The sequence below is a fragment of the Eutrema salsugineum genome, unplaced genomic scaffold, assembly GCF_000478725.1.
Source record: "Eutrema salsugineum unplaced genomic scaffold, Eutsalg1_0 scaffold_35, whole genome shotgun sequence".
NCBI classification, from domain to species: domain Eukaryota; kingdom Viridiplantae; phylum Streptophyta; class Magnoliopsida; order Brassicales; family Brassicaceae; genus Eutrema; species Eutrema salsugineum.
The window spans coordinates 54,645-82,583 of record NW_006256720.1 but is presented as its reverse complement, the minus strand read 5'-3'; the positions used below and the strand labels follow the sequence as shown (position 1 = coordinate 82,583).

The 27,939-nt window shown below is 39.2% G+C and overlaps 4 protein-coding genes, 1 non-coding gene and 1 pseudogene across 5 annotated transcripts in view; 2 read left to right on the top strand and 4 right to left on the bottom strand.

Annotated features, from left to right (window-relative positions):
* Window positions 1-1,152: 1,152 nt before the first annotated feature.
* LOC18014207 lies at window positions 1,153-3,665 on the bottom strand (annotated as a pseudogene).
* A 7,832-nt stretch (window positions 3,666-11,497) lies between these two features.
* Window positions 11,498-13,807, bottom strand: LOC112085036. Its single transcript, XM_024153997.1, has 5 exons — window positions 13,507-13,807; window positions 13,330-13,418; window positions 12,940-13,155; window positions 12,261-12,892; window positions 11,498-12,161 (listed from the first exon to the last, which is right to left on the bottom strand). Exons 1-5 carry the CDS (start codon window positions 13,805-13,807, stop codon window positions 11,498-11,500), a joined length of 1,902 nt encoding a protein of 633 aa, XP_024009765.1.
* A 2,594-nt stretch (window positions 13,808-16,401) lies between these two features.
* On the top strand, window positions 16,402-16,508 carry LOC112085037. Its single transcript, XR_002898664.1, has one exon. It is a non-coding gene; the product is annotated as a small nucleolar RNA R71 (small nucleolar RNA).
* Window positions 16,509-20,935: 4,427 nt separating this feature from the next.
* LOC18014216 (alkane hydroxylase MAH1) lies at window positions 20,936-23,111 on the bottom strand. The gene is made up of 4 exons (XM_006396112.2): window positions 23,083-23,111; window positions 22,851-23,000; window positions 21,890-21,941; window positions 20,936-21,720 (listed from the first exon to the last, which is right to left on the bottom strand). The coding sequence occupies exons 1-4, from the start codon at window positions 23,109-23,111 to the stop codon at window positions 21,043-21,045; spliced, it is 909 nt and encodes a 302-aa protein (XP_006396175.2). The 3' UTR covers window positions 20,936-21,042.
* A 460-nt stretch (window positions 23,112-23,571) lies between these two features.
* Window positions 23,572-25,957, bottom strand: LOC18014215 (receptor-like protein 12). Its single transcript, XM_024153996.1, has 2 exons — window positions 23,940-25,957; window positions 23,572-23,835 (listed from the first exon to the last, which is right to left on the bottom strand). Exon 1 carries the CDS (start codon window positions 25,955-25,957, stop codon window positions 23,945-23,947), a length of 2,013 nt encoding a protein of 670 aa, XP_024009764.1. The 3' UTR covers window positions 23,572-23,835; window positions 23,940-23,944.
* A 942-nt stretch (window positions 25,958-26,899) lies between these two features.
* Window positions 26,900-27,939, top strand: part of LOC112085034 (UDP-glycosyltransferase 84B1-like) — an 11,656-nt gene continuing 10,616 nt past the window's right edge. Inside the window, exon 1 of the mRNA XM_024153995.1 lies at window positions 26,900-27,933. Coding sequence (XP_024009763.1) covers window positions 26,958-27,933 — 976 coding nt within the window. The 5' untranslated portion in view covers window positions 26,900-26,957. The remainder of the gene's footprint in view (window positions 27,934-27,939) is intronic.

The following is a 27,939-nucleotide window of genomic DNA, read 5'->3' as shown; positions in this document are numbered from 1 at the left end:
AAGTCTACCTTTATGAGATTAAATATGTCTACCAATTTTGTAATATGTCTATCAACATTTCATTATGTCTACCAACATCGAACCTCGATACTGATTTAAAAGTCTACTATATTATCAAATAAATCTATTTTCCACATATAAGTCTACCATCCCAAAATATATCTATTACATAGTTTCGTATGTCTATCACATATCAATACTCGCTAAAGAAATTTTAAGTCTATCATTAAGACAACAAGTCTACCACCTAGAAAATAAGTCTACCACAAAGAAAATAAGTCTACTTTTTCAAAACAAATCTACCGTCGATATTTACATCTACCATGCGTACAACAAATCTATCACGAAAAAACTTTTTCTTTTGTAGTAGATTTATTTTTATTAGAAATAAGTCTATTTTCTTGTCTACTAAGTCTACTATGAAAGTTAATAAGTCTACCGATTTTGGTCAACCACATCTTATGAAGTCAACTCAACAACAATATATCTACCAACTTGAAAATAAATCTACTATACAACAAAACAAGTGTACCAACACATTCAAATATCTATCAAGAATTTTAAATCTACCTTTCTAGAAAACTAAATCTATCAGTATAAGTCTATCAACATCTAAACAAATCTATTTTTCGGAATATTAAGTCTACCAACTTTTATTAAGTCTATCGACTTTTTTTTAAATCTACCAAAACATATAAGTCTACCATTCATATTGATAGATTTATTTGTCGGTGGTCCAATTTAACGGCTGACGTGGAAATAATTTAATAATGGCATTTTTGTAAATACGTTTTTTCTCACCAAAGCTTCCTAAGGGTAAAATCAGGTTTTTTTAAAAAGGAAGGTTATTCTGCTAATTTCGAGAACGTAAGGTTATTATACTAATTTCAGCTATTTTAAAGGTCACAATAGCAATCCTCCCTATTTTTTTTCAACTGTATGAGGGCAACAACATCAATGTATTCGAAGGGAAAATGATAATATTTAGTGAGGATCTTCCGCAAAGACTCAGCTAGGTGGTGATCAGAACCTTGAAGATACATTCAACAGTTTGCATGAGAGCGTTCTTAGAAGGATTTTGAATTATTTCTCAACTCAAAACAAGTTGATGTAGTATTTCCGAACATAAATCAAACCAAGAAGAGTTACAATTCAAGCAAAAGCATCGAGAATCTTATGGACAATGGGACGAGTTTTACACATGGCTTGCAACGGTGTAGCTGGACACATCATAGGTGCCTCTTTAGTGTCAATATATTCTTCTCCAATTCTCTCCCATTCGAAACATTGAACCATGGATCCGAGAGCCAAACTCACTAGCCGATGAGTTAATCCAACCCCGGGACATGATCGTCGTCCAATCCCAAACGACAACACCTTTTGATTTTCCTTTTCATTTTGGAACCTCTCTGGCTTGAACATTTCTGGATCTTCCCATAGAGACGGGTCTCTATGCATGGCCCATACGTTCACCAATAGCATCGATCCACATGGAACGTCGTAACCTGCTAAAATGCTATCATCTGACGTCATATGTGGAACAAGTGTAGGAGCTACAGGGTGGAGACGTAAGGTCTCCAACACAATCCCTTGGAGATAAGGGAGATTTTTAATATCTTGTTCATCTATTAACCGGTCGAAACCAATTTTGGTATCGATATCGGTTCTTGCTTTCGCTAATACCTCTGGATGATTCAACAAATTCAACATAGCCCATTCTAATGTTCCTGTTAGTGTTTCAGTTCCGGCAAGTATCATAACCTGTAAAATTAAATTAACAAAAGTTTAATCTGTGTTCTTATATATTAAATCGATTATTCAAGATTACAAAATGTAGAAAATAAGTACTTACAACTATGATCCCCTTTAGAGTGATATCTGTGTAATAATTAGGTTGGATTTCTTGGAGAGAAAGTAAGTGATCCATCATAGTGTCGCCCTTTTCTTTATCCGCACGTTTTTCATCCACTAGGCTCTGCAATAACTCATCGACCCGACCCGCTAAGTTCTTGACCCGTTTCTCAAAACTTGTGATCCAACGCAAGATTGGGATATAATCGGTAGCATTCCCGGCTCCGGCATAGGATACCACCTCGTCAATAAGCTGTCTCACTCGCAGTGCATTGTCGTCTTGCTCTGTTCCATCACCATAAAATCTTTTCCCAGCCATCATTCTGAGTATATTATTGATAGTCAAATCCATAAACAATGATCTCATCTCCACCTTCGCAAACCCCTAATTTATAATCAAATTATTAATTCTCAAACTTTTGTTGCACGGTACTCAGGTTATGACTTAGTGCAGTGGCGGAGGCAGCACCTATGGAGGTGGGTCAGCTGACCCAGGTGAAATCAAGAAAAAAATTGAATTGTTGGATTATAAATTATCCCATATTGATAAAGTAGTATCATTTAGAAGTGGAAGTTGCACTATTAATATTAATAAAAAAATCATCTTAAAATATTAATTTATAAGTTGTAGATTCATTCTAAAACTTATATAATTTAGAAAAGAAGTTTCACATTAGTTTATTTTTTCTAAAAAGGGAAGCTGCATATCGATCAACAAATAAATTTCAAGCAATTCACAAGAAACTTCAATTACTTTTTATTTTTGGAAATCCCTTAAGATGTGGTTAAGTTGCTTGACTATTTATTTTAAGTAATTTAAAATACAGACACCAACCATCGATGCTTATGATAATAGCACACAATTTTTTAAAAATATTATATTAAGATTAATATATTTTTTTATTCTTCTTGTTGCGACCGCAACCGTCGAAATGTGTTTTTCTGCAATAAAAATTGTGAAGACGACTTCGTGTATTAGCATTTGTGATGAGTTTTTAAGCGATTTTCTAGTTTTTTTTTTATTAAAATATAGGTGCTTGAAACTATCACAAATGAAACTGTAATAAAACGATTTTAAAATATGAATGAGCATAGAGTATATCTTTGAGATGTTTATCAATGGTGAAATTTTTTTTCATTAAAACTTATATAATTTTTTCTATTATGACCTATGTCAATAATTTTTCTGCCTCCGCCACTGACTTAGTGGTCACACTAAGACAAACTACTAGGTTACAAACTCTGACCAGATCTTTAAGTAATGTATATAGAGTACTAATATGTAGAAGCTCACATACATGTTGGGAGTTTTTGGAGAGACGAAGTAGCAAGTGTCGGATCTCGTTCTTACGAACAGATAAAAAGCCATTGAGCTTGTGCGAGGAGAAGATCTCGAGGGTGCTGAGACGCTGCAAGTTTCGCCAGTGGTCACCATAAGGCGCACTGGTCACAGTGGTGAAGTTTTACTCAATGTATTTCCCGACTATGGACTCTGGCCGGTTAGCCAAAACGATGTCGTTTTCTGTGAAGCATTCTTCGGCGATGGAGTAGGAGGAGACGACAACCGCGAGACGGTTTCCAAGGCAGAGGGAGAAAATTGGGGCACTGCCGAGGGATTGAGAGAAAGATAGGAACGTGCGGTGGAGAGGCTGCTTGAGGAGGTGAAGGTGTCCAATCAACGGTAGTGGCCTCGCCGGACTTGGTGGTAGGTTAAACTTGTTATGCGGTTTATCAAACAAAAGTTTAAGAGAAATGAAAAAGAAGATGGCGAGGGATAAAAAAAGAAAATAAGTTTCCATTTTAGATTAAGAACTTCTTCTTGTTGTAAATGTGTTGAATCGAACGTGGGAGTTATTAGTTTTAGGTAGCTTAGTTTATAATGAAAACTCTCATGCAATTATCACACCTGTCACTAAAGATATCTTTTTTTTTTTTTAATAAACTAAAGATATGTTCGTAACGTCTCTCATTCATGACTAATAATAAAAATTTATGATTTGTTTATTTTTAACCACTATGTTTTGAACCAAAATAAAAAACGTAAACGCTAGCAATATATATCATCATCATATATATCATATATATTATAAGCAAAGTAAAATTTTGAGTTAAAGCTCTCTCATTCAATTTTAAGATGGCTAATTACCTTTTACCTTTTATTATATTTTTAAATTAATTTTAATAACAAAATTATTAAAAATTGTAAATTAATTTTTTTAAAATTAAAAATCATAATTAAATAAAAATATTAAAAATCATATATATATTATAAGCAAAGTAAAATTTTGGGTTAAAGCTCTCTCATTCTATTTTAGGATGGCTAATTACCTTTTACCCTTTCTTATATTTTTAAATTAATTTTAATAACAAAATTATTAAAACTTGTAAATTAATTTTTAAAAAATTAAAAATCATAATTAAATAAAAATATTAAAAATCATAATTAAATAAAAATATTAAAAATCGTAAATTAATAAAAAAACTGTTAAAATCGAAATTTAATCAAAAAACATTATAATTTAATAATAATTATTAAAAATCGAAATTTAATCAAAAAATATTTAAAATAGAAAATAACAAAAATTTAAAAATTGGAAAACAATTTGAAAACAAATAACGATAAAAAAAACCTAAAATATAAGGAAAAAAACTAAAAAAGAGAAAATATAAACCATGAGAGGAGTAAAAAGACAGATAAGACAAAGATCTTTAAAATATGATGAAGAATTTAGAGAGAGGAAGAATAATTGGAAGAAGAGGAATAAGAGTCTGATGAAGGAGAAAAAAAAATAAAATAGAAGACAAAGTAGTAGAAGAAGAAGATAGGGAAGAGAAAAAATTAGATGAAAACCTTAAAAGATGAGGAATTGGAGAAAGTAGAAGAATATGAAGATGAGTTAAAAGCCGACACACACTAGAAGAATAGAAAGTTGCTGCTTACGACGAAGACCATGGCAATGAAAAAGGCAAAGAAAAAAGAAGAAGAAAGGGAATAATAACTCGTTGAAGACGAAGAAGAAAAGAAATAAAACCTGGAGGAGAAGAAAATCAAAAAATGTATGAAAGAAAAAAGGAAAAGATGTCGAGAAGAAGAAGAAAACGTGAAAAAAGAAAAATCAGCAGAATATAAAGTAAAAAAAAAGACATAGAAAGTGAAGAAGAAAAAAAAAGAAAAAAAAAATGATAAAGAAAAAAAATTAAAAAATAAAAAAAAAAAGAAAAAGATGAATAATTCATATTAATCTTATTTTAGTTTGTGTTTATTGATTTCATACACTTATTAGTATTGATTTTAAAGTTTTAATGTTAGACAATTATTACTTTTTAGGTTAGCTTTATTTTATTTTTGTATGTATTGAATTCTTGATCTAATTGTTTTTGATTTATGACATAAGATTTTATTTTAGATTTCAATGAAACTTTTCGGTCCGCGCAAGTCGCGGGCTAAACACCAAGTTGTCTATAATATTAGAAAGAAACAAATTTCTCTACTCAAATTAAAACCCTAATAATTAAAAGCAAAAGAAATAGACAATAAATATTAATGGTGACTTATCACACATGTTTATTAGTCAGTAATTGCATGAGACGTTACGAAGTTACGAACATATCTCTAGTGACAGGTGGGAATAATTGCATGAGAGATTCCATTATAAAACAAGCTCCCTTTTCTTAATCCTTTCTCCAAAAAAAAAAAAACAAAAACTAAGAAATTGGACAAATTTCTTCACACTTTCTCAAAGTAAAAAACTACTCCTCATTCATAATTTTAAAATTTTAGAAGTGAGTTTATTTGATAATGGAGTAGCCTTTAACTTCTAAATTTTGGTTGTTGAAAAAAAAAATAGTTTTTGAATTTTAATAAAATGGAAAATCTTAAGGCAAATCAAGGACTAGTCTTTGTCTTTCATTTTAATTACATCTCAAAATGGATATAACATAAATGGATATACATAGTTTTAAAAAGGGAGTGACATCTCAAAAAGAAGCATTGAGAATCTTATGAACAATAGGACGAGCTCTACACATGGCCAGCAACGGTGTCGCTGGACGCATTGTTGTTCCTTCGCTTAGGTCAATATATTCTTCTCCAACTCTCTCCCATTCAAAACATTGAATCATCGATCCGAGAGCCAAACTCACGACCCGTTGAGCTAGACCAGACCCGGGACAAGCTCGTCGTCCCATCCCAAATGGCATCAACTTTTGTTCTTCTCCTTTTTTTCTCGAACCGCTCTGGCTTGAACTTTTCTGGTTCTTCCCATATGTTTGGGTCTCGGTGAATGGCCCATACGTTCGCGATCAACGTTGTGCCACGAGGGAAGTCGTAGCCTCCAACTATACAATCATCTGTTGCCCTATGTGGAGCAAGTAAAGGAGCTGCCGGGTAAAGTCGAAAAAACTCTGATATGATGCATTGGAGGTAAGGAAGATTTTTAGCATCCTGTTCATCTATTAACTGATATGCTCAAAGTTTAATCCCTAAGCTACTCTGCAAGAGCACAGATGTGCAGTTGTAGTATCTAGGGGTCGAACCACAGAGACAAGAGATCACTCAATAAACCTTATGTAGATAGAGTTACGCTAAGCCGAAATAATGGAAGTAAATAGCAATGCGACAAAAGTGAATTAAACAGCAGTAAAAATAGAGTTAAATTCGATGTGATGAAGGATAGGTCTAGGGTAATTTTCAGGAGATCAATGAATGCAAATCAATTTAACAAGTCAGGGTTCAGGTATTAAGCACGGTTCTTGAACTCGAAACACAGAACTATAATTAACCAACTTCCGTTGTGAGAATTATCTAAGTTAAAATCCTAGAATTCCAAATTCCTTTGCAAACTCTACAGATTTAAACCAGCCTTAATTGCACAAGTTCGATATGTTCACAAAGCGGCTAAACCAAATTCCTTTGCGAATAGCTACTTTGCTCAACTCAGGTTCTTTCCAGTTATTCAATTACACTTCCGTGTCAATTAAGCAACCTAAGATCTAAGTTCCAGGTGATCAGTCCAGAATTAGCTTTAAGAACAACTTAAGGTGAAGAACAAATAGATATGAACCCTAACTAGCAAGTTAATTAAACATTCAAAGAAAACCCTAATTAAACCCTAAACCTAACAGGTGATCTACTCAGACATGGTTATTGAAACAACAAACATGATGAATAGAAAGCAATAGAATAAATCGAAATAGATAAAGGGGTTCGAAATCTTCTCTCTAAACGAACAGAGTACAGACTTGTCTCCCTAAGCTCAGAAATCGCAAAAGCCGAAAGCTCAGAGTATCTCTCTCTCAAAAATCTAAGGTGAACGTAAAAAGAGAATAAAAATCCTATATATATATCTCTAAGACACGTTTTGGGCTTCCTTGAAAACGTTTGGGCCCAACTCCTTCTTCGAATAGGAAACAAAATCGTCTTTTCCTTATTTCTCTGACAAGTGTCGCGCGTCACCCTCCATGGTGTCGAGCGTCACTAAAGCACAAAATCCATACTTGACGAATTTGATCCTGATTAAGCTCCAAATTGCTCCAAGGTCTCCAGTTAAGCTCCAAACGTACATATGACCTGAAAAAACTCCAAAAGACTCGAAAGACACTAAAAATACTCTATAAATAGGACTTATACCATGGTTAAAAACCATAAAAACCATGATATATCAACTCCCCCAGACTTAGCATTTGCTTGCCCTCAAGCAAACAGAACACCAAACAAGAGAAAGAAGTTTGAAAACACAGAGACTCAACCTTTCATTGGAACATCGCTTTGACCGATCACCCTGTAACTTAACTACTGCTTCATCATTCCAAACCGAACCACCATGTACTTCTCCGCAGACATTCACAGCTTTCCAGATTAAGTCCAAAATTTCACAACATTGTCCATAAACCCTCATCGCTGGATCTCACTGATGATTCCAATGCCAAGAACCTTCTAGATTCTTTCCCATTCTGTACTCAAACAAATCAGCCATACAAACTTTGGCACTTTTTCTCTCCCCCAGACTTATTCTTTTCGCACATTCATCATCCTTTTTCTTCTCTTTTTTTTTAGGCGCATACTTGATAAGGATAAAGCTGCGAGTACTGATGGTGTTTGCCACCAAGTCCCCGAGTTGTCCCCTTACCTTGTATCAAAGGTTTTCAGCTAATAGTGGGGTCATGGGAAACATTCCTACCCCTCACTTCCTTTCTTTGTGTGATCATTCCAACTTAGAAGCGAAATAATGGGATCATTGGAAACATTCCTAGCCCTTCACTCCTAAGCGAAAATCATCTCAATCTTTTTGCCCTTTTTCTTTCTTTCTTCTTTTTCTCAGCTCGTCGCAAGGGAGAGGAATACCAACATAAAATTTCACACAGGCTTTCATTGATCAAGTACGAACGAGGAATCAAGCTCTAAGGCATTAGTCACATCAGCGAGTTAAAAGTGAAGTTCAGTACTTAGCTCAGGTTAGTGGATTCTGTTGGAAACATGGACGCCTCTAGTCAACTGGTCAGCCTTTGGATTTTTCATTAGTCGGATCTAGACTGAATCTGCAGCAGTGGTCACTTAGGTGAAAGGTCAGCACAATAATTCCAGGAAAAACATCATAATCTCCAACAGGTTTTGACTCTAAAACGATTTGACAGAACTGACTCTTAAGAAAAACAAACACAATGTCAGCAACTACCTCCCCCAGACTTGAATAACACTGTCCCCAGTGTTATCAAATCTGAAGTTAGTGACAAAACAGAAAGTCAGAAGGATGAATGCAACGGGTTAGAATATCTTACTACTCAGTTAGGTCGACCAACACACAGCTCAGATTCAGAAGAAAACAAGCTTAGGTCGAAAGTGCAAGGGTGGTGACGCGCGATACCAAAGATGGTGTCGCTCGACACCACAGTGCAGAGAGCAATCGTCGCGATCATCAATGTTAGCACTGTCAGATCACTCAGAGAAGAGTTAGTAGTAACAATACAACCCATAGATGCATAAATCCAACAAAGTCTCACAACAGGTGTAGCTGACACAACAGACTCAAACAAACGAAAAGAAAAGAAAAGACAAACACAAGAAAAGAAAACAGAACCAGAATGACAAAGGAACTAGTCCTCATCGCTAGTAGTAGCATCATCAGAGGGCGTGGGTGAGCGAGATCGTGGGCGAGTAGTGCGAACACATCCGCAGCGAGATAGAGTAGCGATGGCACTCCAAATGCTCTGAAAACTCTGAATGACATACCGCTGGAAAGCAGCAGCCTCCATGGGAACCTCTGGCTCAGTGGGAAGATCAGGGAGAGGTACTGTGGTGTCTGCGGAGCGAGGTATCTGGTCATCCTCGGAAGTGGAAGTACGAGCCCTGGAAGAAGAACCGCGAGACACAGTAATCAAGACTCTCCTCTCTGGCATGAAACGAAGCGCGGCGCAGGTTGTGCCTATGTCAGTGCGTGCACGATCAGGGAGCTGAATCAGGTATGAACCAGCTGCAGTGCGAAAGGACCACTGATTGTTGTGGTTGATCCAGGAGGCGTGGCGTAGGTGATCCAAATCAATAGCTCGGCGAGTCGTGACAATGGTACTGTTCTCCGTGCTGATCCGAAAATGCTGAAAGATAGGGGTCAGCAAGCTACCAACAGACTCAGTGCGCTGCGTCGTACCTGCTCCAGAGAAAGGCTTGGCTTGCAAAGAAACCAAGTGATGAGCGAAGACAGCTCCCATGTTGACATCAGTAGCGTGCGCGGAACTCCGGTAATGCTCACCATCTGTCAAATCACCAATGCCAACATAAAGAAGAGCCAACTCAGAGAGACGCATCTTACCCGGAGTCGATTTGCACTGAATAGTGTTGCCCAAGACACGGAGAAGGCATCGCAGAACAGGGTGGCGCACGTCGGTCTGGGACGTTGTCTTCGAATCATAACGCCCATTCCCAAAATGGGACCAGAAATCCTGCACATCGAACATCTGAGTAGGGAGGGTGACTCTCGGGAGGTCCTTGCGAAACCCATATAATGCACATAGGTCGCGAAAGGAGAGCCTGTAACGAACCCCGCGGATCATGAAAGTCAGAGTGCCCTCCTGTGCGTTCGGAGCATGTTTGTTGGTGTAGTAGATACGAACAGAGGCGAGGAACTGACGAACAAGGTCAGGAAACAGATCGTAGGGTCTGGTAGCCATAGATCCCAATCCAAGCTTCGTCAACAAATGCAGGAGCTCAGAATCCAAACCCAAACGCCTCATATCCAGAATGTCCAAAAACCTGGTGGGGAGTATCTTCACATTGAGCCAGGCGTTGTAGAAGAAAGTGTCGTAATCATCCCAGTCATCTGAAATTGGCCTGTGTAGACACTCAACGCTCTCAGCAACAGCTCGAGGTGGTTCGTCCCAGATCCTGCGTGTTGGAATGCGCAGATTCTCCCGTTTAGGCCAAGGGCGCCTAATCCTCTCGTCAGGTGAATCAGGGAGTGCAGGAGGTGATGGTGGCGGTGAGGCGGAGGCTCGTGGTGGTGCAGCAGGGCGAAGATGGGAAATCGGGAACACCTGCAACTCCTGGGAGTCAAGGAATTTGACCATGTAGCGAGATCGTGCGAGTACAGCGTTCACGGTTGCACGTTGCCACAAGTCACCATCCAAAACCTCGACGTGGTCTCCGAGTTGGAAGGTTACTTCGACCGGAGGTTGTGAACTGGAGGCGGCGTCCCTGCATTGTCGCTTGTCTGGAGGCATCTGCAAAAGAAGAAACAGAGCAAACCAACAAAAGAAAAGAATCTCAAGTCAGTGAACAAGAAAGCACAAGTGATGTTCTCCAGCAAGTCGGAAGAGCGACAAGGAGGAGTCCAGCGACACATGCATACAGAAATCTCCCTAAGACCACAACAAATTTCACACTCTCAAATTTTTGAAGTGCAATTGGCATGAAGAACGAAATTCTCAAATCTAGCCAAATGAACCGTTTAAAGCGCATGGGGGTGGTCGAAATCTGCCCTAAATGGATCGCCATAGGCGAAATCGAGGAAAGCATCAACCTAAAAAGAGCAATTTCGACAAACAAACCTGAGGCACCGAAATCGAAAAATGGAGATTCGAAGTGTGTACCTTGTTGGAATGGCAAATCGATGAGAGAAACATATAGAGGGCGAAAATCTGATGAGGTTAGGCTTTGGAATCACTCAAATCGGTGAGGATATGAGTAATTTCGGTTTTGGTGAGGGTGGGTATGGCGAAAGTGTCGAGTGCGGCGAGGAGGAAAGGAGGAAAAAGCTGTGAGGGTGAGGGTTTTAAATAAACGTGGGAAAAAGAGAACTTACCTGTTTGTGAGTGACGGGCGACACCTAGGGTGGTGACGCGCGACACTTGCAAAGTGCGAATGGTATTTTCCTCGTGCCCGATCTGCTTCCGATTCCCTTCCGGTTCTGGAATTCCGGTTAAGCTAGGTCCTAATTTTTTTTTTTTTTTTTTTTTTTTTTTTTTTTTTTTTTTAGGGAAAAACAAGTGACAAGCGACACCGAAGGTAGTGTCGCTCGACACCAGCCTCTGCTTCACCTAAAACACGAAAAGAAAAACAAAAATAACTGAAAGAAAAGACTTATTTACAGACTCACCAGTGGATTGCCTTCCACTAAGCGCTTGTTTAAAGTCATTAGCTTGACTTGATGGCGATTCAAGCAGGAGGTGCACCATCCAGAGGCACGATGTGTCCATCCGGAATCTCAGCTTTGGCCCAGTAGTGCTTCACCCTTTGTCCATTGACTGTGAACTCTCTGCTACTATCTGGTGTGAGGAGGACGATGGCACCATAGGGGCGAACCTCTTTGACTATGAAAGGACCTGACCATCGAGAACGAAGTTTACCAGGAAACAATTGCAAACGAGAGTTATACAGAAGTACCTGATCATTCGGTTCGAATTGCCTGGAGAGGATTTTGGAATCGTGATACGCCTTGGTCCTCTCTTTGTATAACTTCGAATTCTCATAGGCATGGTACCTGATTTCGTCCAACTCATTCAGCTGTATCAGTCTCCTCTCTGCAGCAGACTTGATGTCGAAATTCATCAGCTTTATCGCCCAGGCTGCCTTGTGTTCGATCTCCGCTGGAAGGTGACAGGGCTTTCCATAGAGCAGGTGGAAAGGTGTGGTGCCTAGAGGTGTTTTGAACGCTGTCCTGTATGTCCAGAGTGCATCGTCCAACTTCGCAGCCCAATCTTTTCGAGTTTTACCCACTGTCTTCTCCAGAATCTCTTTGATCTGTCGATTCGAGACTTCGACCTGTCCACTCGTCTGAGGGTGATAAGGAGTGGCAACTCGATGATGAACTCCATGCTTCCTTAGGAGTTTTTCGAAAATCTTGTTAATAAAGTGAGAACCACCATCACTTATAACAATTCGAGGCACTCCAAATCGAGGAAAGATGATGGTCTTGAACATCTTAAGGACCACTGAAGAATCGTTGGTGGGACTGGCAATGGCTTCGACCCACTTTGAAACATAATCAACAGCAACCAGGATGTACTTGTTCCCATAAGAAGAGGGAAAATGACCCATGAAATCGATACCCCAGCAATCGAATACCTCAACCTCAAGGATGAAATTCTGTGGCATCTCATGTCTTTTGCTGATCTTTCCTCTCCTCTGACAAGCATCGCACTGCGAGATGAATGCATGTGCGTCGCGAAACATGGTAGGCCACCAAAAGCCTGCTTGAAGAACCTTAGACACTGTTTTGAATGTTGCAAAGTGTCCAGCATATTCGGATCCATGACAATGAAACAGCACATCTGGTACTTCTGACTCTGCAATGCATCTTCTGTAAATCCCATCAGAACAGTGCTTGTACAGATATGGCTCATCCCAGTGGTATCTTCGCAGCTCTCTCAGGAACTTCTTCTTTGCATAGCCCTTAAAGTTTTCAGGCTCAGCCTCTTCAGCGAGATAATTGGCAATATCAGCATACCAAGGGACGTTGGGTAGCGGATACAGCAGCTGAACTGATCTCAGGAAGTCTGCTTCGAATTTGGGAGGGTTTCTGTGTTCGCCTGAGTAAGGTGACGCGCGACACTAGTGGTGGTGTCGCTCGTCACTAACGTTCCTCCAATTCGAAAAACCTGCAATTCTTCGTCAAAACTGCTCTGGAACTTGGTTTCCACATAATACACATTCTCTTCTGGCAGGAAATCGTCTATGGGTACGTCGTCTTCAACCCTGATGCGTGAGAGATGATCTGCCACACCATTCTCAACCCCCTTCTTGTCCTTGACCTCAATATCGAATTTCTGAAGGAGTAATACCCATCGCAGCAACCTTGGCTTCGCATCCTTCTTCTGCATCAAGTATTTGAGTGCAGAATGGTCTGTGTGCACAATCACCTTCGGTCCCACAAGGTATGGCCGAAATTTCTCAAAAGCAAAGACCACAGCCAACAGCTCTTTCTCAGTAGTAGCATAATTCTTTTGAGCATCATCATCAAGAGCAAAATCACTAGCATCACACATCACCTCAAAAGGCAAATTCCAGTCAGGAGGCTGCACGATAGGGGCGCTTATCAGGGCATACTTGATCTGTTCGAACGCAGCAAGGCACTCATCTGTAAACTCAAACTTAGCATTTGCAGAGCAGAGCAGTAAGAGGACGTGCAATCTTGCTGAAATCTTTGATGAAGCGACAATAGAAACCTGCATGACCCAGAAAACTTCTAACCGATTTCGCAGAATCAGGTGGTGGCAAGCTCGTCATGACGTCGATCTTCGCACGATCCACTTCGATACCAGCTGCAGAAACCTTGTGCCCAAGCACAATCCCATCTCTGACCATAAAGTGACAATTTTCCCAGTTAAGGACCAAGTGTTTCTCTTCACAGCGAGCCAGAACTTTGCAGAGATTATCCAGACAGTCTTTAAAAGATGATCCGTAAACTGAGAAATCATCCATAAAGACTTCCATGAAATCCTCGATCATATCAGTGAAGATGGACATCATACATCTCTGAAACGTCGCAGGAGCATTACAGAGTCCAAAGGACATCCTGCGATATGCAAAAGTGCCGTATGGACATGTAAAGGTGGTCTTCTTCTGATCGTCTGGGTGGATAGGGATCTGGAAAAATCCTGTCGAGGAAGCAGTAGTAGGGATGGCTTGCAAGTCTCTCCAGCATCTGATCGATAAAGGGCAATGGGAAGTGATCTTTCCTGGTTGCTGCATTCAGCTTCCTGTAATCGATGCACATCCTGTGTCCAGTCACTGTGCGCGTTGGAATCAGCTCATCCTTGTCATTCTTCACAACTGTAACTCCTCCTTTCTTAGGAACCACGTGCACAGGACTCACCCAAGCACTATCTGAAATTGGGTAAATGATTCCAGCTTCCAGCAGCTTCATGATCTCCTTTTTGACGACGTCTTTCAGGTTAGGGTTCAACCTGCGCTGGTGTTCAATCGACGATTTCGACTCATCCTCCAGGTGGATTCGGTGCATGCACAAGTCTGGTGAGATACCTGAAATATCATCAAGAGAATAGCCAAAAGCTTTGTGATGCTTGCGCAGCTTGCTCAGTAGTAAGGTAACCTCAGCATTGTTCAGAGAAGAATCGATAATGACTGGATAAGTAGAATTAGAGCCCAGGAATGCGTACCTTAGTCCTGCAGGGAGTTGTTTGAACTCAATCTTAGGAGCTTTCTCCTCACTCCAGTCGGATAACTGCTTCACCTTCGCAGGAGTCTCAAGCTGTTCAATCTGCGATGCTAGCTGCATCACATGCTCGCTGGAGTCCAACATCTTCGAGTAAGATGCTGAAATTTCGTCCAAGTGTTCAGCCTCAGAGGCAGACGTGGTCAGAGCTCTCTCAAGTGGGTCTGTAGGCAGCATCTCATGGAGAAACTCCTCAGCAAACTCTGTGAGAGTATCGACATAGAAGGTCTGACCATCGATTGTGGGCTTCTTCATCAGCTTGTCCATGTCAAAGTTCATCACCAGAACTCCAACATTCAGAGCAATCCTGCCTTTCCTGACATCGATGATAGCACCTGCTGTAGCTAGAAAAGGTCTCCCAAGGATAAGAGGATCTTTAGGCTCCTCTCCATATTCCAAAACCACAAAGTCAGTCGGTATCATGCAGTCTCCAACCTTGATTGGAACATCTTCTAGCACCCCTTCAAGTATCCTTGTCGAACGATCAGCTAGGATGAGGGAGATCCTTGTTGGCTTGAAATCAGTCATGCCGAGATTGACAGCTACCGAATAGGGCATGAGGTTGACACTTGAACCCAGATCACACAGCGATCTCTTGAATCTCTCTGTGAAGATAGAGCAATCCAAGACAAAGCTTCCTGGATCAGACAACTTCTCTGGAATTCGGTTCTGAATCACTGCACTGACTTGCTCATATATCATCATCACCCCTTGTTCATGGCTGAGATTATTGGTTACCATTCGCTTCACATAACGTCTGATAACAGGAGTGATTTTTACAGCATCAACCAAAGGTATCTCAATCACAAGCTTTTCCATCAGAGCTTTGCATCGTGCATCATCAAGTTCTTGCTTGGACTTCCTAGGGCTCCTTGGGTAAGGAACTTTAGGTTTGTAGACTTTCTCCTCTGCAGATTTCGGATTCGGAACATCAACAGCTTCGCTCTGCAATTGGTGACGCGCGACACTAGTGGTGGTGTCGCTCGTCACCGGCTCTGCAATCTCAGGAACTGCTTCAGAATCTTCTAAGTCCACGACTTCAGGTGCAGGAGGCGTCTTCTTGGACTCAGAACTCAGATTTTTACCACTCCTCAACGTGATAGCACTGCAGTGATGCCTTGGATTGGTGTCAGTCTTCCCAGGAAGAAAACCCTCTTGCCTTTTAACAGAACCTGCAGTTTGGGCTACCTGTGTATCGAGCTGCTTGACATGGGTGTTCAGAGCTTCGATTTTTCCATTCAGATCAAGGTAGAGAGCATCCATCTTCCCATTAAAGTCCACGGTGAGCTTCTGCTGACCTTCCAGAATCTGTTCCAGCATAGACTTCATCTCATTGTCAGGATTTTGAGGTTGAGATGAAGGAGTGCTGTAGTTTCTGGAAAGACTGTTGCTGGAAAAAGGTTTCTGGTACTGAGGCTTAGGCGTGTAACCAGAGAAGTTCTGATTACTGTTGAAGGTACTCCTCTGATTGTTTCCACTGTAATTTCCACTGTAGCTTCTGTTACCTTGCTGATTACCAAACCTCTGACCCTGAAATCCTGATCCACTGACAAAGTTGACATCCTCTTCCTCAACTGCATCCTCAGGTTCGAAACTCTCCACCTCCTGTGCGAATCTGACCGATTTCTTGCCCACTAAAAGGCTGTGCACAGAATCAAGTTTAGCCTCCACTTCAGCGATCTGCGATCTATCCATGTTCCCAGCTTGCTTCTTTCGCTCAAGATCAGCATTCTTGGTGCTGTTGCTGGATGCCAAATTTTCGATGAGCTCAACAGCTTCTTCTGGGTATCTGGTGTTGAAGTTACCATTGCTTGCTGCATCAAGTGCCATCTGATACCTCCAGTCGATACCTCTGAAAAAGATACCCAGCAACTGCACATCGCTGAAGCCATGGTGAGGGCAGTCTCGCTGGTACGATTTGAATCGCACCCAAGAAGCTTTGAACGCTTCAGTAGGTTCCTGAGAGAAAGTCGAGATTTTCGTCCTCAACTCCTCAGACCTAGCATCGTCGAAGAAGTTATGCAGGAAGGCGTTCCTGGTCTCTTCCCAAGTGGTGAGCGATCCTGGCTCCAACTGCTTCAACCAGTTAGCTGCTTCTCCAGCAAGAGAGTAAGGAAACAACTTGCAGAGGAGGAAATCATTGGACACTCCATTGTATTTGATGCTGGTGACCAAGTCTTCAAACCTCTCGATGTGGTCCATCGGGTGCTCATGAGAGTGGCCATGGAAAGGATGCTGACCCACAAGAGTGTAGTACACAGGCTTCAGCTCAAAATCGTTTCTTTGAAACGCAGGAGCGCGAATCGCAGAACGATTTGCATAGAACTGCTCAGGCCTGTTGTAGTCTCCAAGTGTTCGTCCACGTCCAACTGCAGGTGCAGGTTCCCTCACATTCCGATCTTCTAGAACGTTCCTCTGTTGTGGAACGATCACAGCATTCCCACGCGGTGCAGGTGGTGGATTCTGGTCAACAACATCCACTGGTAGAGGTGCTGGTGGAATGATGTTACCATCTCCATCAAGCCTTTGGCCTCTCGCATTGCACACATGACCTTCTCGGTCTCTCCAAATCCCATCATCATCACGAACAAGTCCATTGGCGTTTTCCATCATTGTCGGATCTCTTGCTTTCCTGTTCGTTCGCTCTAACTCAGCTAGCTCTTCGTTGCTCAAATTCACTAGCGGGATGTCCTTGTTGCTTCTGGTTCCACGAGTATGCATAAATCTGAAACACCAAAAACAAAGAGAGAAAACGAAATAAGTAAACTAGGTTATAAAAAGAAAGGTGTCGCGCGACACCACAAGTGGTGTCGCTCGACACTAAGTCGAAAAACTTAGTCGAAACTCAAAAACTAGGTTTAATGGCGAAATCAAGTCCCCGGCAACGGCGCCAAAACTTGATATGCTCAAAGTTTAATCCCTAAGCTACTCTGCAAGAGCACAGATGTACAGTTGTAGTATCTAGGGGTCGAACCACAGAGACAAGAGATCACTCAATAAACCTTATGTAGATAGAGTTACGCTAAGCCGAAATAATGGAAGTAAATAGCAATGCGACGAAAGTGAATTAAACAGCAGTAAAAATAGAGTTAAATTCGATGTGATGAAGGATAGGTCTAGGGTAATTTTCAGGAGATCAATGAATGCAAATTAATTTAACAAGTCAGGGTTCAGGTATTAAGCACGGTTCTTGAACTCGAAACACAGAACTATAATTAACCAACTTCCGTTGTGAGAATTATCTAAGTTAAAATCCTAGAATTCCAAATTCCTTTGCAAACTCTACAGATTTAAACCAGCCTTAATTGCACAAGTTCGATATGTTCACAAAGCGGCTAAACCAAATTCCTTTGCGAATAGCTACTTTGCTCAACTCAGGTTCGATCCAGTTATTCAATTACACTTCCGTGTCAATTAAGCAACCTAAGATCTAAGTTCCAGGTGATCAGTCCAGAATTAGCTTTAAGAACAACCTAAGGTGAAGAACAAATAGATATGAACCCTAACTAGCAAGTTAATTAAACATTCAAAGAAAACCCTAATTAAACCCTAAACCTAACAGGTGATCTACTCAGACATGGTTATTGAAACAACAAACATGATGAATAGAAAGCAATAGAATAAATCGAAATAGATAAAGGGGTTCGAAATCTTCTCTCTAAACGAACAGAGTACAGACTTGTCTCCCCAAGCTCAGAAATCGCAAAAGCCGAAAGCTCAGAGTATCTCTCTCTCAAAAATCTAAGGTGAACGTAAAAAGAGAATAAAAATCCTATATATATCTCTAAGACACGTTTTGGGCTTCCTTGAAAACGTTTGGGCCCAACTCCTTCTTCGAATAGGAAACAAAATCGCCTTTTCCTTATTTCTCTGACAAGTGTCGCGCGTCACCCTCCATGGTGTCGAGCGTCACTAAAGCACAAAATCCATACTTGACGAACTTGATCTTGATTAAGCTCCAAATTGCTCCAAAGTCTCCAGTTAAGCTCCAAACGTACCTATGACCTGAAAAGACTCCAAAAAACTCGAAAGACACTAAAAAGACTCTATAAATAGGACTTATACCATGGTTAAAAACCATAAAAACCATGATATATCATTAACCTGTCTAAACCAATGTTTGTATCGATTTCGATCCTCGCTTTCTTTAGTACTTCTGGATGGTTCAACAGATATAGCATCGCCCATTCTAACGTCCTTGTTAATGTTACATTTCCCTCGAATATCATAACCTATCCAAATAAAAGGCAAGAATTAGCCATGATATAATCCTTAATTAATTAGTGTTGTTAATTATGTATTAATTAGGTTCCTCAATACTTACAACTATGAGTCCTTTGACGGTGACGTCCGTATAGTAATCAGGTTGAGTTTCTGGGAGAGAAAGCAAGTGATCGATCATAGTGTTACCCTTTTCTTTTTGTGCACGTTTCTCATCAACTAGTCCTTGAAGAAACTCATCGACCCGAACCGCCAACTTCTTGACCCCTTTCTCATAATTAGTAAACCAACAGAGGAGCGGAACATAGTCAGAAGCGTGTCCGACACCAGCACTAGATACAGCTTCGTCAAGCAACTGCCTCACGCGTTTTGCATCGTCGTCTTGCTCTGCTCCGTCTCCGAAGAATCGTTTTCCGGCTATCATCCTCAGGATGTTATTGATATTAAAGTTCCCAAACAATGATCTCAGCTCCACCTTTGCAAACCCCTGAAATTATTATGACATGAAAATATGGTTAGGCATTGAAATCTGTTAACATTACCGCATCAATAAATATAAGATATACTCACATATTGATTAAAAAATATATACTCTAATATATAAATAGCGTAGACAAGTCCAATCATTGACAGCTTTTTCTATTGGAAATCCATGAATCTTGAAACTGTGTTAGAAATCAGTTGTCAAATCATAAGTGAGTTTCGGTTTGAGATAATAATAAAAACACAATAATTTCGAAGAAGCGTATTATTAATATCACATCAATAATAAATTTGAATCTAATCTATATGTACTAAATTGCAAAACGGTTTTGAGCAGACAACTATAAATCTTGAAATGACAAATATATACGTACATCAAATTAGGTTCAAATTTATTATTGATGTAATATTTACTAAAATGGCTTTTTCTTGACTTTTTCCTGATTTTAAAAAATAGTCACATAAAATCCGTAATTAATTTGTGGTTATATGCATTATTTTGGTAGTGTAGATATGTATTTCACTTACATGTAAGGAATTTTTGGAGAGACACGATATCAAGTGTCGGATCTCATCCTTACGGACGGATAAAAAGCTATCGAGTCTATGAGACGAGAAGATCTCGATGGCACCAATACGGCGCAAATTCCTCCAATGGTCACCATAAGATGTAGTGGCCATAGTGGTGCAATTGTACTCAACGAGTCTCCCAAAAGTGAATTTTGGTCGATCGGCTAAAACGATGTCGTTTTTGGTAAAACATTCTTCAGGGAGGGAGAGGGTTGAGACAACAAATGCAACACGATTGCCAAGGCGGAGTTGGAAAATTGGAGCACCACCAAGAGACTGAGAAAAAGAATGTAATGTGCGGTGGAGCGGTGGTTTGAGGAGGAGGAGGTGTCCAATCACCGGCAGTGACAGAGCTGGAGTTGGAGGTAAGTTAAACTTGCTCGGCCATCTATCGATCAAACGTTTTAGTGAAAAGATGGAGAAGACCAAAAAAGATAAAATTATTAGGAAAAAATGATCCATTAGATCTTAGAAAATTTGTTTTCCTTGTTGTTGTCGAATGTCGATGTGTTGATTTAAAGACACCAGATTTCAACAAGTATATAAAAATTGTTAAACTAATAATATAAGATATTGACGATAATTCTTACATCAATAATCCAATGAACAAGATTTTGATTGGATATCGATATTATTTAAAACACACGAACCAATGAAATCCTTTATATATAAAGCACTGAACTAATGACAATTAACATACTTTTAAAATGATAACTTTTATCGTAAAAATAATAAAAATTGGTAGAACTAAAAATTGAAAAAAAAATAGTACCAAAGACACTTATTAGTTGTAAGCATATCACAAAAACCATGTGAGTATGTGACAGTTTTATAACTTATGAAATGTCGAAACGTGTCAAAATCAATGTTTTGAATTCAAATTCATGGTATTTTCAGAGTCTGAGACAAGTTATAAGAAAATAACCTTAGTAAATCAAATATGTTGATCAGTAGATATATTTAAAAGAAAGAAAATGAGAAGACATAAACTTATAAGGCTTTATGAATAGTTTTATTTGATGTTGACAAAAAAAATCTATTTAGAAAATGATAAAAACAAAATTAGCGTGTATTACGTATTAACTAAAACATAGAAAATATCTCTAAATACTTTTTTTTTTGTATCAGAATATCTCACAATACTTCTTCTGATAACGTGTCACAATAGTTGTCACGAGTTCTATTTTTTTTCTTTTGTCACGAGTTCTAATCATTATTTCCAAGCTTATATTTATAAATTTTTGCATAACATTCAGTCTAAATTACATCTCTTAGTGACCATGACTTTAAGACCCTGCTTCATGTGAAGTATAACAGAAGGAACTGGCTCAATCTTGTGCCCTTTAACGACCTTTATCTCATAGTTTTGTATGATTTTCACGGCCACTGCCTTCATCTGCGTCATAGCCACATCTTTCCCCAAACAAGTCCTTGGACCGGCGTTGAATGATAAGAACTTAAAAGATGGCACATGTATCGACCTTCCACTCTCTGAAATCCATCTCTCCGGTTTAAATTCTGCTGCATCTTCTCCCCAAACCGTTTTCATTCTCCCTAATGAGTAAAGACAGAACACAATCTTCGAACTCGCATCGACTCTGTGTCCGCTTGGAAGAACGTCCGGTTTTGTTGGAGACTTGTGCTGAAAAGGAACTGGTGGATATAGCCTGAGGGCTTCATACAACGCGCCATGCAAATAAACCAACTTGCTTAACTCTTGGTGATTGAATGAATCAATTTCAGAACCATCATTGGTTCTTGGAGATAGCTTTGTGTTGATTTCTTGGCGAATCTTGGCCGTTTCTTGTGGGTTCTTGGAAAGAAGCCAGAAGAACCAAGTGAGAGCAGAGCCTGTGGTGTCTCTACCAGCTATCATGAAGCTTAAAATCATGTCTCTGAGGAATTGCTTCTTTACACAGTTTTCAGGTTTCTTTTTTTTTTTTTTTGCAAATAGAAAATGCTCTGCATGTTTCTGTGTGATATTTTGATAGGAGCTGCCTTGAGATAAATAGTTCCATAGAAAGACCACTCATTTCAATCTTGTATTTATAGATCATTGCTATATTATCTGCCTCTCTGATCTACATTACTTCTTTTACATGGAAATTGCTGATCATCGAATGCTGGTAATCCTCGGAGTATTCTTTATTTCTTACTCAGGACAAAGAGTAAGAAGAGGAACAAAGATTCCAGAACAACAAATCAGTTATTGAAGACCCAGCATCACAGAGACTGGGATGTGCTGGTATTGAAGATTGTTTTGGAACAGTAACGACGAAATTTCTACAATATTGAAGGTGGTATATCAAAAGATCTTTGGGAAAATAAATATTTAGTTCCTACACTCATGCTACCAAATCTTTTGATGTATCAGTTTCCTTGTTGAGTATGGTGGTAGGAATTAAATCTTTATTGTTTCAAGAATCCATTGATTTACCACCATCTCTTATTATAGAAAATTTCATCTTAGTCCTCAATATCAGCATACGCCGGGTCTGGTGATGCTGGTTCTTCTATGATTGGTTCACAAGTTTGGGATCTTTGTGTTTCTTTTTGCTCTGTCTTGAATAAGAAATAAGGACTGTCGTCAAATTGACCACAACAGGATTGTGATTGTATCTTTTCTCATTGAATGTTAAAGTTCACGGTGTTCTCCTCTCTGGTTGTTATGGTAGAGGAAGTTAGAGAAAGCGAGAGGGTTTATAACTATACTCTATCCAATGTTCAGATTTGTTGCATATAGAAATACTCTATAAAAGTTGGTTTCAGTGATCATTTGACTTAGAGATATCGTATGATATGTCTTTTTGTTCAGTTTTTCTTTGCTTATTCATCTCATATGTGTTTTCACCTGCTTATATACATATATTGCAGATCACTACCATCTTTCCTTATTTATGGGCATATAATCTGCATCTTTATTAATTTACAATGGAAATCTTCAGGTAATGATGTTATCCTCTTCTTATTCATATAATTTTCTATTAATGTAGTCCACCCAAATCACTCATATCTAGCTTATTATTGTAGTTGAAGATCTCAAGTTTATTTTAAGCATACTTGTCCGCAATCTCTAAGGGGATAGCACAGAGTTCTTGAGGCTTAGAGAACATTGCCATATGATCTGCATCTTTGATCTCCATAACTTCTTTAGGTGGAAAGTTGCTAATCATCCAAAGCTGGTAATCCTCAGGTAACGTTAGATCCTCTCTGCATACGCGATATATATATACAAGTAACGGATCCATACCTTCCTCGCTAAAGCTTCTTGTCCATTGGAAGTGGTACGAACACGAACTGCTTCTGGTTCTCTTTCTCCATTGCTTTCTTTACTTTCTGGTCCAAAAGCTTAAATATACGGTTAGGTTCCCGCAAATACTCTTTGTATATTGACTGATAGGTTTAGGAGATCTGGTTTTGATTTCTTTAGCCCGACGCTAATGATTGTCAAACCTAGCAATGGAGACCTTGGATTTCCATTTCCTGATCTCTTTGTTTTGGAAGAATCGAAGATAATACTGGAGATATTAATAGGGAGTAATAGTTTGGAATCTCGAATCAATAGAGAGTAATAGTAACACAAGTTTATTAAAACATAAGTTTAGTAATAGTAATAGTTTGGAATCTCGAACCAATAGAGATGGTGTCTTTGTGTTTTTTAATGAAACCAAAAGAGATGGTTTCTAAATTCTAGTTCCCAATGAAAACTCTAAACTCTGAAAAAAAAGGAATGAACACACTGTAACAAGGACCATTAAAAAGAGAGATTGATTTAATCACTTGGACATAGTCAGAGAAATAACATTACTACCTCTCTCAAAACATAGGAATAGGTTTGAGCTTTGAAAACAGAGTAGTTCATTGTTCAAATACAGAAATATACAAACATTAGCTAAAAACAGAGTAAACGAGAAACACACACATTAAACCGAAAAAAATAACTGATAAATGGGTTGCCTTCTCCTCAAGCTTTCTTCTCTACAGTCCTTTGGTTTGGTTGCTTCATTATCTTTTCCAAAGATTCTTCATATTGGGTCCAAGAAGGCTATACAAACGAAATTAACTTAAAACGTTAATTCCACGTATTAATTCATCCAGAAATTTCAGTTATAATATAAAGTCTTTATTCTATCAAATTCAAAACATTACCTCTCTTAATGAGTTGTGGTGCTTCTGCTTCTGCGTTTGTTTCGACCAAAAGAACTCGTGAACCACCTCGGTTTGTAGAAGGCCAATATGTATCCAATCGTCAATCCTAATACAATGCCAGGTCCAAATCCTATTGCAGCTGCAATCCAACTAAACACCTCTTCATCTTCGTCCTCTGCCTCCTCCGGTGTTTCATACTCTTGCGATGATGTCTTGTGTATATCTTTGCAAACTTCGTCAAGAGAAGGGCCAAAAAGTCCCGAGTTGTCTTCGAAGGAAGAGCAAGACTGCGTTCGAAACTGAGTGCCTCCAGGTACAAGACCGACAAGCTGGTTATGGGAGAAGTTCATGTACGCAAGGTACGAGAGATTCCCTAGCTCTTGTGGGATCACTCCTGAAAGCTTGTTTTGAGAAACGTCAAGTGACTCGAGAGCTGTCAGGTTACCCATAGATGATGGTATGTGGCCAGTGAAAGCATTGTTTGACAAGTTGAGCACATGAAGCTCTCTCAATAGGCCGATGGACCTTGGAATTTCTCCTTCAAATCTATTTCCGGAGAAGTCGAGTGCTGTGAAGATTTTCAGGATACGTACCAGCTCTAATGCTACACCTTTATTCATCAAAACCATTGAATCTTCGTAATAGGTACCTTCTCCCATGTAGTTTACATCCGACCGATCTTTTTCTGTCCCAAGTGATGACATTTTACTCCAGTTCACAAAGTAATCCGATGGTAAAACTCCGTTGAAGTGATTATGCGAGATATCCATGATTTTTAACTGAAGGAAGGAGGCTCGATGTATCGATCCATGGAATGCATTGGAGCGTAAGACAAGAACTTGCAGCTTTGGTAGAGAACTCAACCAGAACGGAAATGTGTCGTTGAATCTGTTGCTTTCCAGATTTAGAACTTCAAGGGCAGAGAAATGGATCAAAGATCTTGGAAGCTTTCCCACCAGTTGGTTATAACCAACGTCAAGCGACCGTAGACGTTCAAATACATTCTCGGGAAGGCCTCCACTAAGACGATTATGACGGAGGTTTAGAACCCAAAGATTACTCTTGAGATTCTCCATACAAAGAGGGATTGAACCATTGAAGTTGTTTTCAGATAAATCGAGAATGATTAGAGAGCCCAACGCGCATATGAAGGAGGGAATCTTTCCAGTGAAATTGTTTTTGGAGCCAAACAAGAACCGCATGGCAGAGGATAGTCCTTGTTTCGTTGGTATTTCGAAACTGATGAAAGTGTTGTTGGAAAGATTCACGTATGTCAGATTTGGTAGTGTCCATAACCAGCCAGGCACTTGACCTTTGATGTTGTTGTTGGAAATGTCTAGATAAATCATTGAATGCAGGGTTCTTATGATCTTTGGAAATTCGGTAACACCGCAGCCTGACAAGGTTAACTTACTTATCATTTGCGAAGGAGGATCTGAAACTGAGCTCTTGGTTTTGGCTGAAACATGGCTCCCTGAGAGATCCAATGTTTCCAGCCTCTGAGAACATGATAAGATGGAATTCAAGTCAATCGTAGTGGTGGTGTTCAAATGGGATAAGGTAAGATCTCGGAGCGACTTGAGATGCGAGAAGATACTCAAGTCAAAGGGGCCTTGAGTGTTCCAGTTGGAAAGGTCAAGTCCCCTGAGGTTGACTAATTTGGAAACAGATCTCGGAATTGGCCCTCTCAAGTTGTTACCGTCAACATATAACCACTCTAGCTTCGATATATTCCCAAACTCAAGAAGGCTGTCGAGTTGGTTATTTGACAAACTGATATCTTTCAAAGAAGGAATGGTGAAGAGAGAAGAAGGAATGGTTCCAACGAAATCGTTGTCATATGCCCAAAAATCTCGCAAGTTGGAGAGTGAGCTAATGTTTGAGGGAAGCGTTCCTGTGAGTTGATTGGAAGTGAGTGATAAATACGACAACTCTGTCAAATTTAGAAGGGAAATTGGAAAGTTACCACTAAGCTTATTGGAACTAAAAATAAACTCTGAATAACACAAACAAATCATGTCTAAAATACGTAAAACAATGACCCAAAGATTTTGAAACAATTTAGACAAAATTATTTTGATATTAACATGCATTTTTCTACTCTTTTTTACTGTGTTATTACAATCGTCTACAAACAATAAAATGCATACTCAATTAAAAATAAACCAAACTACTATTACATTTTAAAAAAAAAATTCAGTCAGGCACGGACAAGTTAATTAGTTAAGAAAGTGTTTTTTACAAAGTATATTTACAACAAAAATAATTAGGAATATCTTATTAAAAAGAAAAAAGCAAAAATATTATAAATTATTCTAAATAGATTAATAAGGTATTCCTAATTATTATAAGAATTTTGGCGTGTATAAACCGATTACTCTGTTAGTTCCAAAAACTATATGGAACGGATTTGAAATGTAAGTGGGACAGATAAAACGAGACGGATCCGAATAAATTGAGATCTGTCTATTTTTTTCTTTTTTGTCAACCTGCTTTTTTTATATATCTAACCATAACCATTAAACAATTAAGAATACATATTTTATTTATTTACAAAAGCATAGAAACACATGATTAAATTTGAATTTCTTGACCAACGTTTATTGGGTTAGCACTTAGCACAGTTGATAGATATTCATTAAAAAAATTATAATGATCCAAGTGTCACACTATACAAAAAAATCATAAATGATTGGTAATGACTGTTGACTTTAACCATACTAGAATTGGTATGGAAATCGTGTTAGTTTGTCAACAATTAAACAAAATTTGAATTGAGTTAAGGACAAGGCGCGCGGTGCTGCTAATAAACGTGGTAACTTTTGAATCTATTCAACAGCATTTTATTGGGTTACCAATTTTTACTATATATAGATTTTTCTTACCAAAATCTCACTTAATAACTTCATTTTAAGCAAAAATCTATCGTTAAGCAACCATTATTATTTATACCACCACAATTACACAATCTCATACACAACTCAAATCTAATAAGTAACACCTCTAAACAAAGCAGAAATGAGAAATAGTGAGGGTCAAGAAACACATGTTCTATTGGTAGCACTACCATTTCAAGGTCATCTTAATCCAATGCTCAAATTCGCCAAACATCTCTCACGACCGAACCTCCGCTTCACTCTCGCCACCACCGAGAAAACCCGTGACCTTCTCTTCACCGCTGCCACCACCGCAGACGAAGAACATCACCGTAGCCTAGTGGACCTTGCTTTCTTCTCCGACGGTCTGCCTAAAGACCACACAAGAGCCGCAGATTCTCTCATACCATCGTTGAGAAAAGTCGGAGCCAAGAACTTGTCGAAAATTGTCGAATCAAAGAGATTCTCTTGCATCGTCACTGTGCCTTTTGCTCCATGGGTTCCAGGTGTTGCAGCTGCATATAACATCCCTTGTGCAATCCTCTGGATCGAAGCTTGTGGAGCTTTCTCGGTTTATTACCGTTACTACATGAAGACGAATGCTTTCCCTGAGAATCTCGAAGATTTGAATCAAACGGTTGAATTGCCAGGTTTACCATTGTTGGAAGTTGGAGATCTCCCTTCGTTTCTCTTGCCTTCTTCAGGAAGTCATTTCAATAGCCTAATGGTGGAGTTCGTCGATTGCTTGAAAGATGTGAAATGGGTTTTGGTTAATTCGTTCTACGAGCTCGAATCAGAGATAATCGAATCGATGTCTGATTTAAAACCCATGATCCCAATTGGTCCTTTGGTTTCTCCATTTCTGTTGGGAGCTGATGAAGAAGACAAAACCCTAGGTGGTAAAAATCTTGATATGTGGAAATCGGATGAGTATTGCATGGAGTGGCTTGACAAGCAAGGTAGGTCTTCTGTTGTTTACATATCTTTCGGAAGTTTGCTCAAATCGTCGGAGAATCAAGTCGAGAGCATAGCAACGGCTCTGAGAAACAGAGGAGTTTCGTTTCTCTGGGTGATTAGGCCAAAGGAGAAAGGCGAAAACGTCGGCGTTTGCAGGAGATGTCAAA

Coding starts and splice junctions, on each gene's coding strand:
- LOC112085036 (XM_024153997.1), bottom strand. CDS start 13,807: ATGTCCATCTTCACTGATATGATCGAGGATTTCATGGAAGTCTTTATG. Junction 13,419..13,506: donor AAGTTTTCTGGGTCATGCAG/GTTTCTATTGTC, acceptor TTGAGTTTACAG/ATGAGTGCCTTGCTGCGTTC. Junction 13,156..13,329: donor ACTGGAATTTGCCTTTTGAG/GTGATGTGTGAT, acceptor TACTTGATGCAG/AAGAAGGATGCGAAGCCAAG.
- LOC18014216 (XM_006396112.2), bottom strand. CDS start 23,111: ATGGAGAAAGAGAACCAGAAGCAGTTCGT. Junction 21,942..22,850: donor CCCTTAGAGATTGCGGACAA/GTATGCTTAAAA, acceptor GTCCTGAGTAAG/AAATAAAGAATACTCCGAGG. Junction 21,721..21,889: donor CGATGATCAGCAATTTCCAT/GTAAAAGAAGTA, acceptor AAAAAAAAAAAG/AAACCTGAAAACTGTGTAAA.
- LOC18014215 (XM_024153996.1), bottom strand. CDS start 25,957: ATGATTTGTTTGTGTTATTCAGAGTTTATTTTTAGTTCCAATAAGCTT.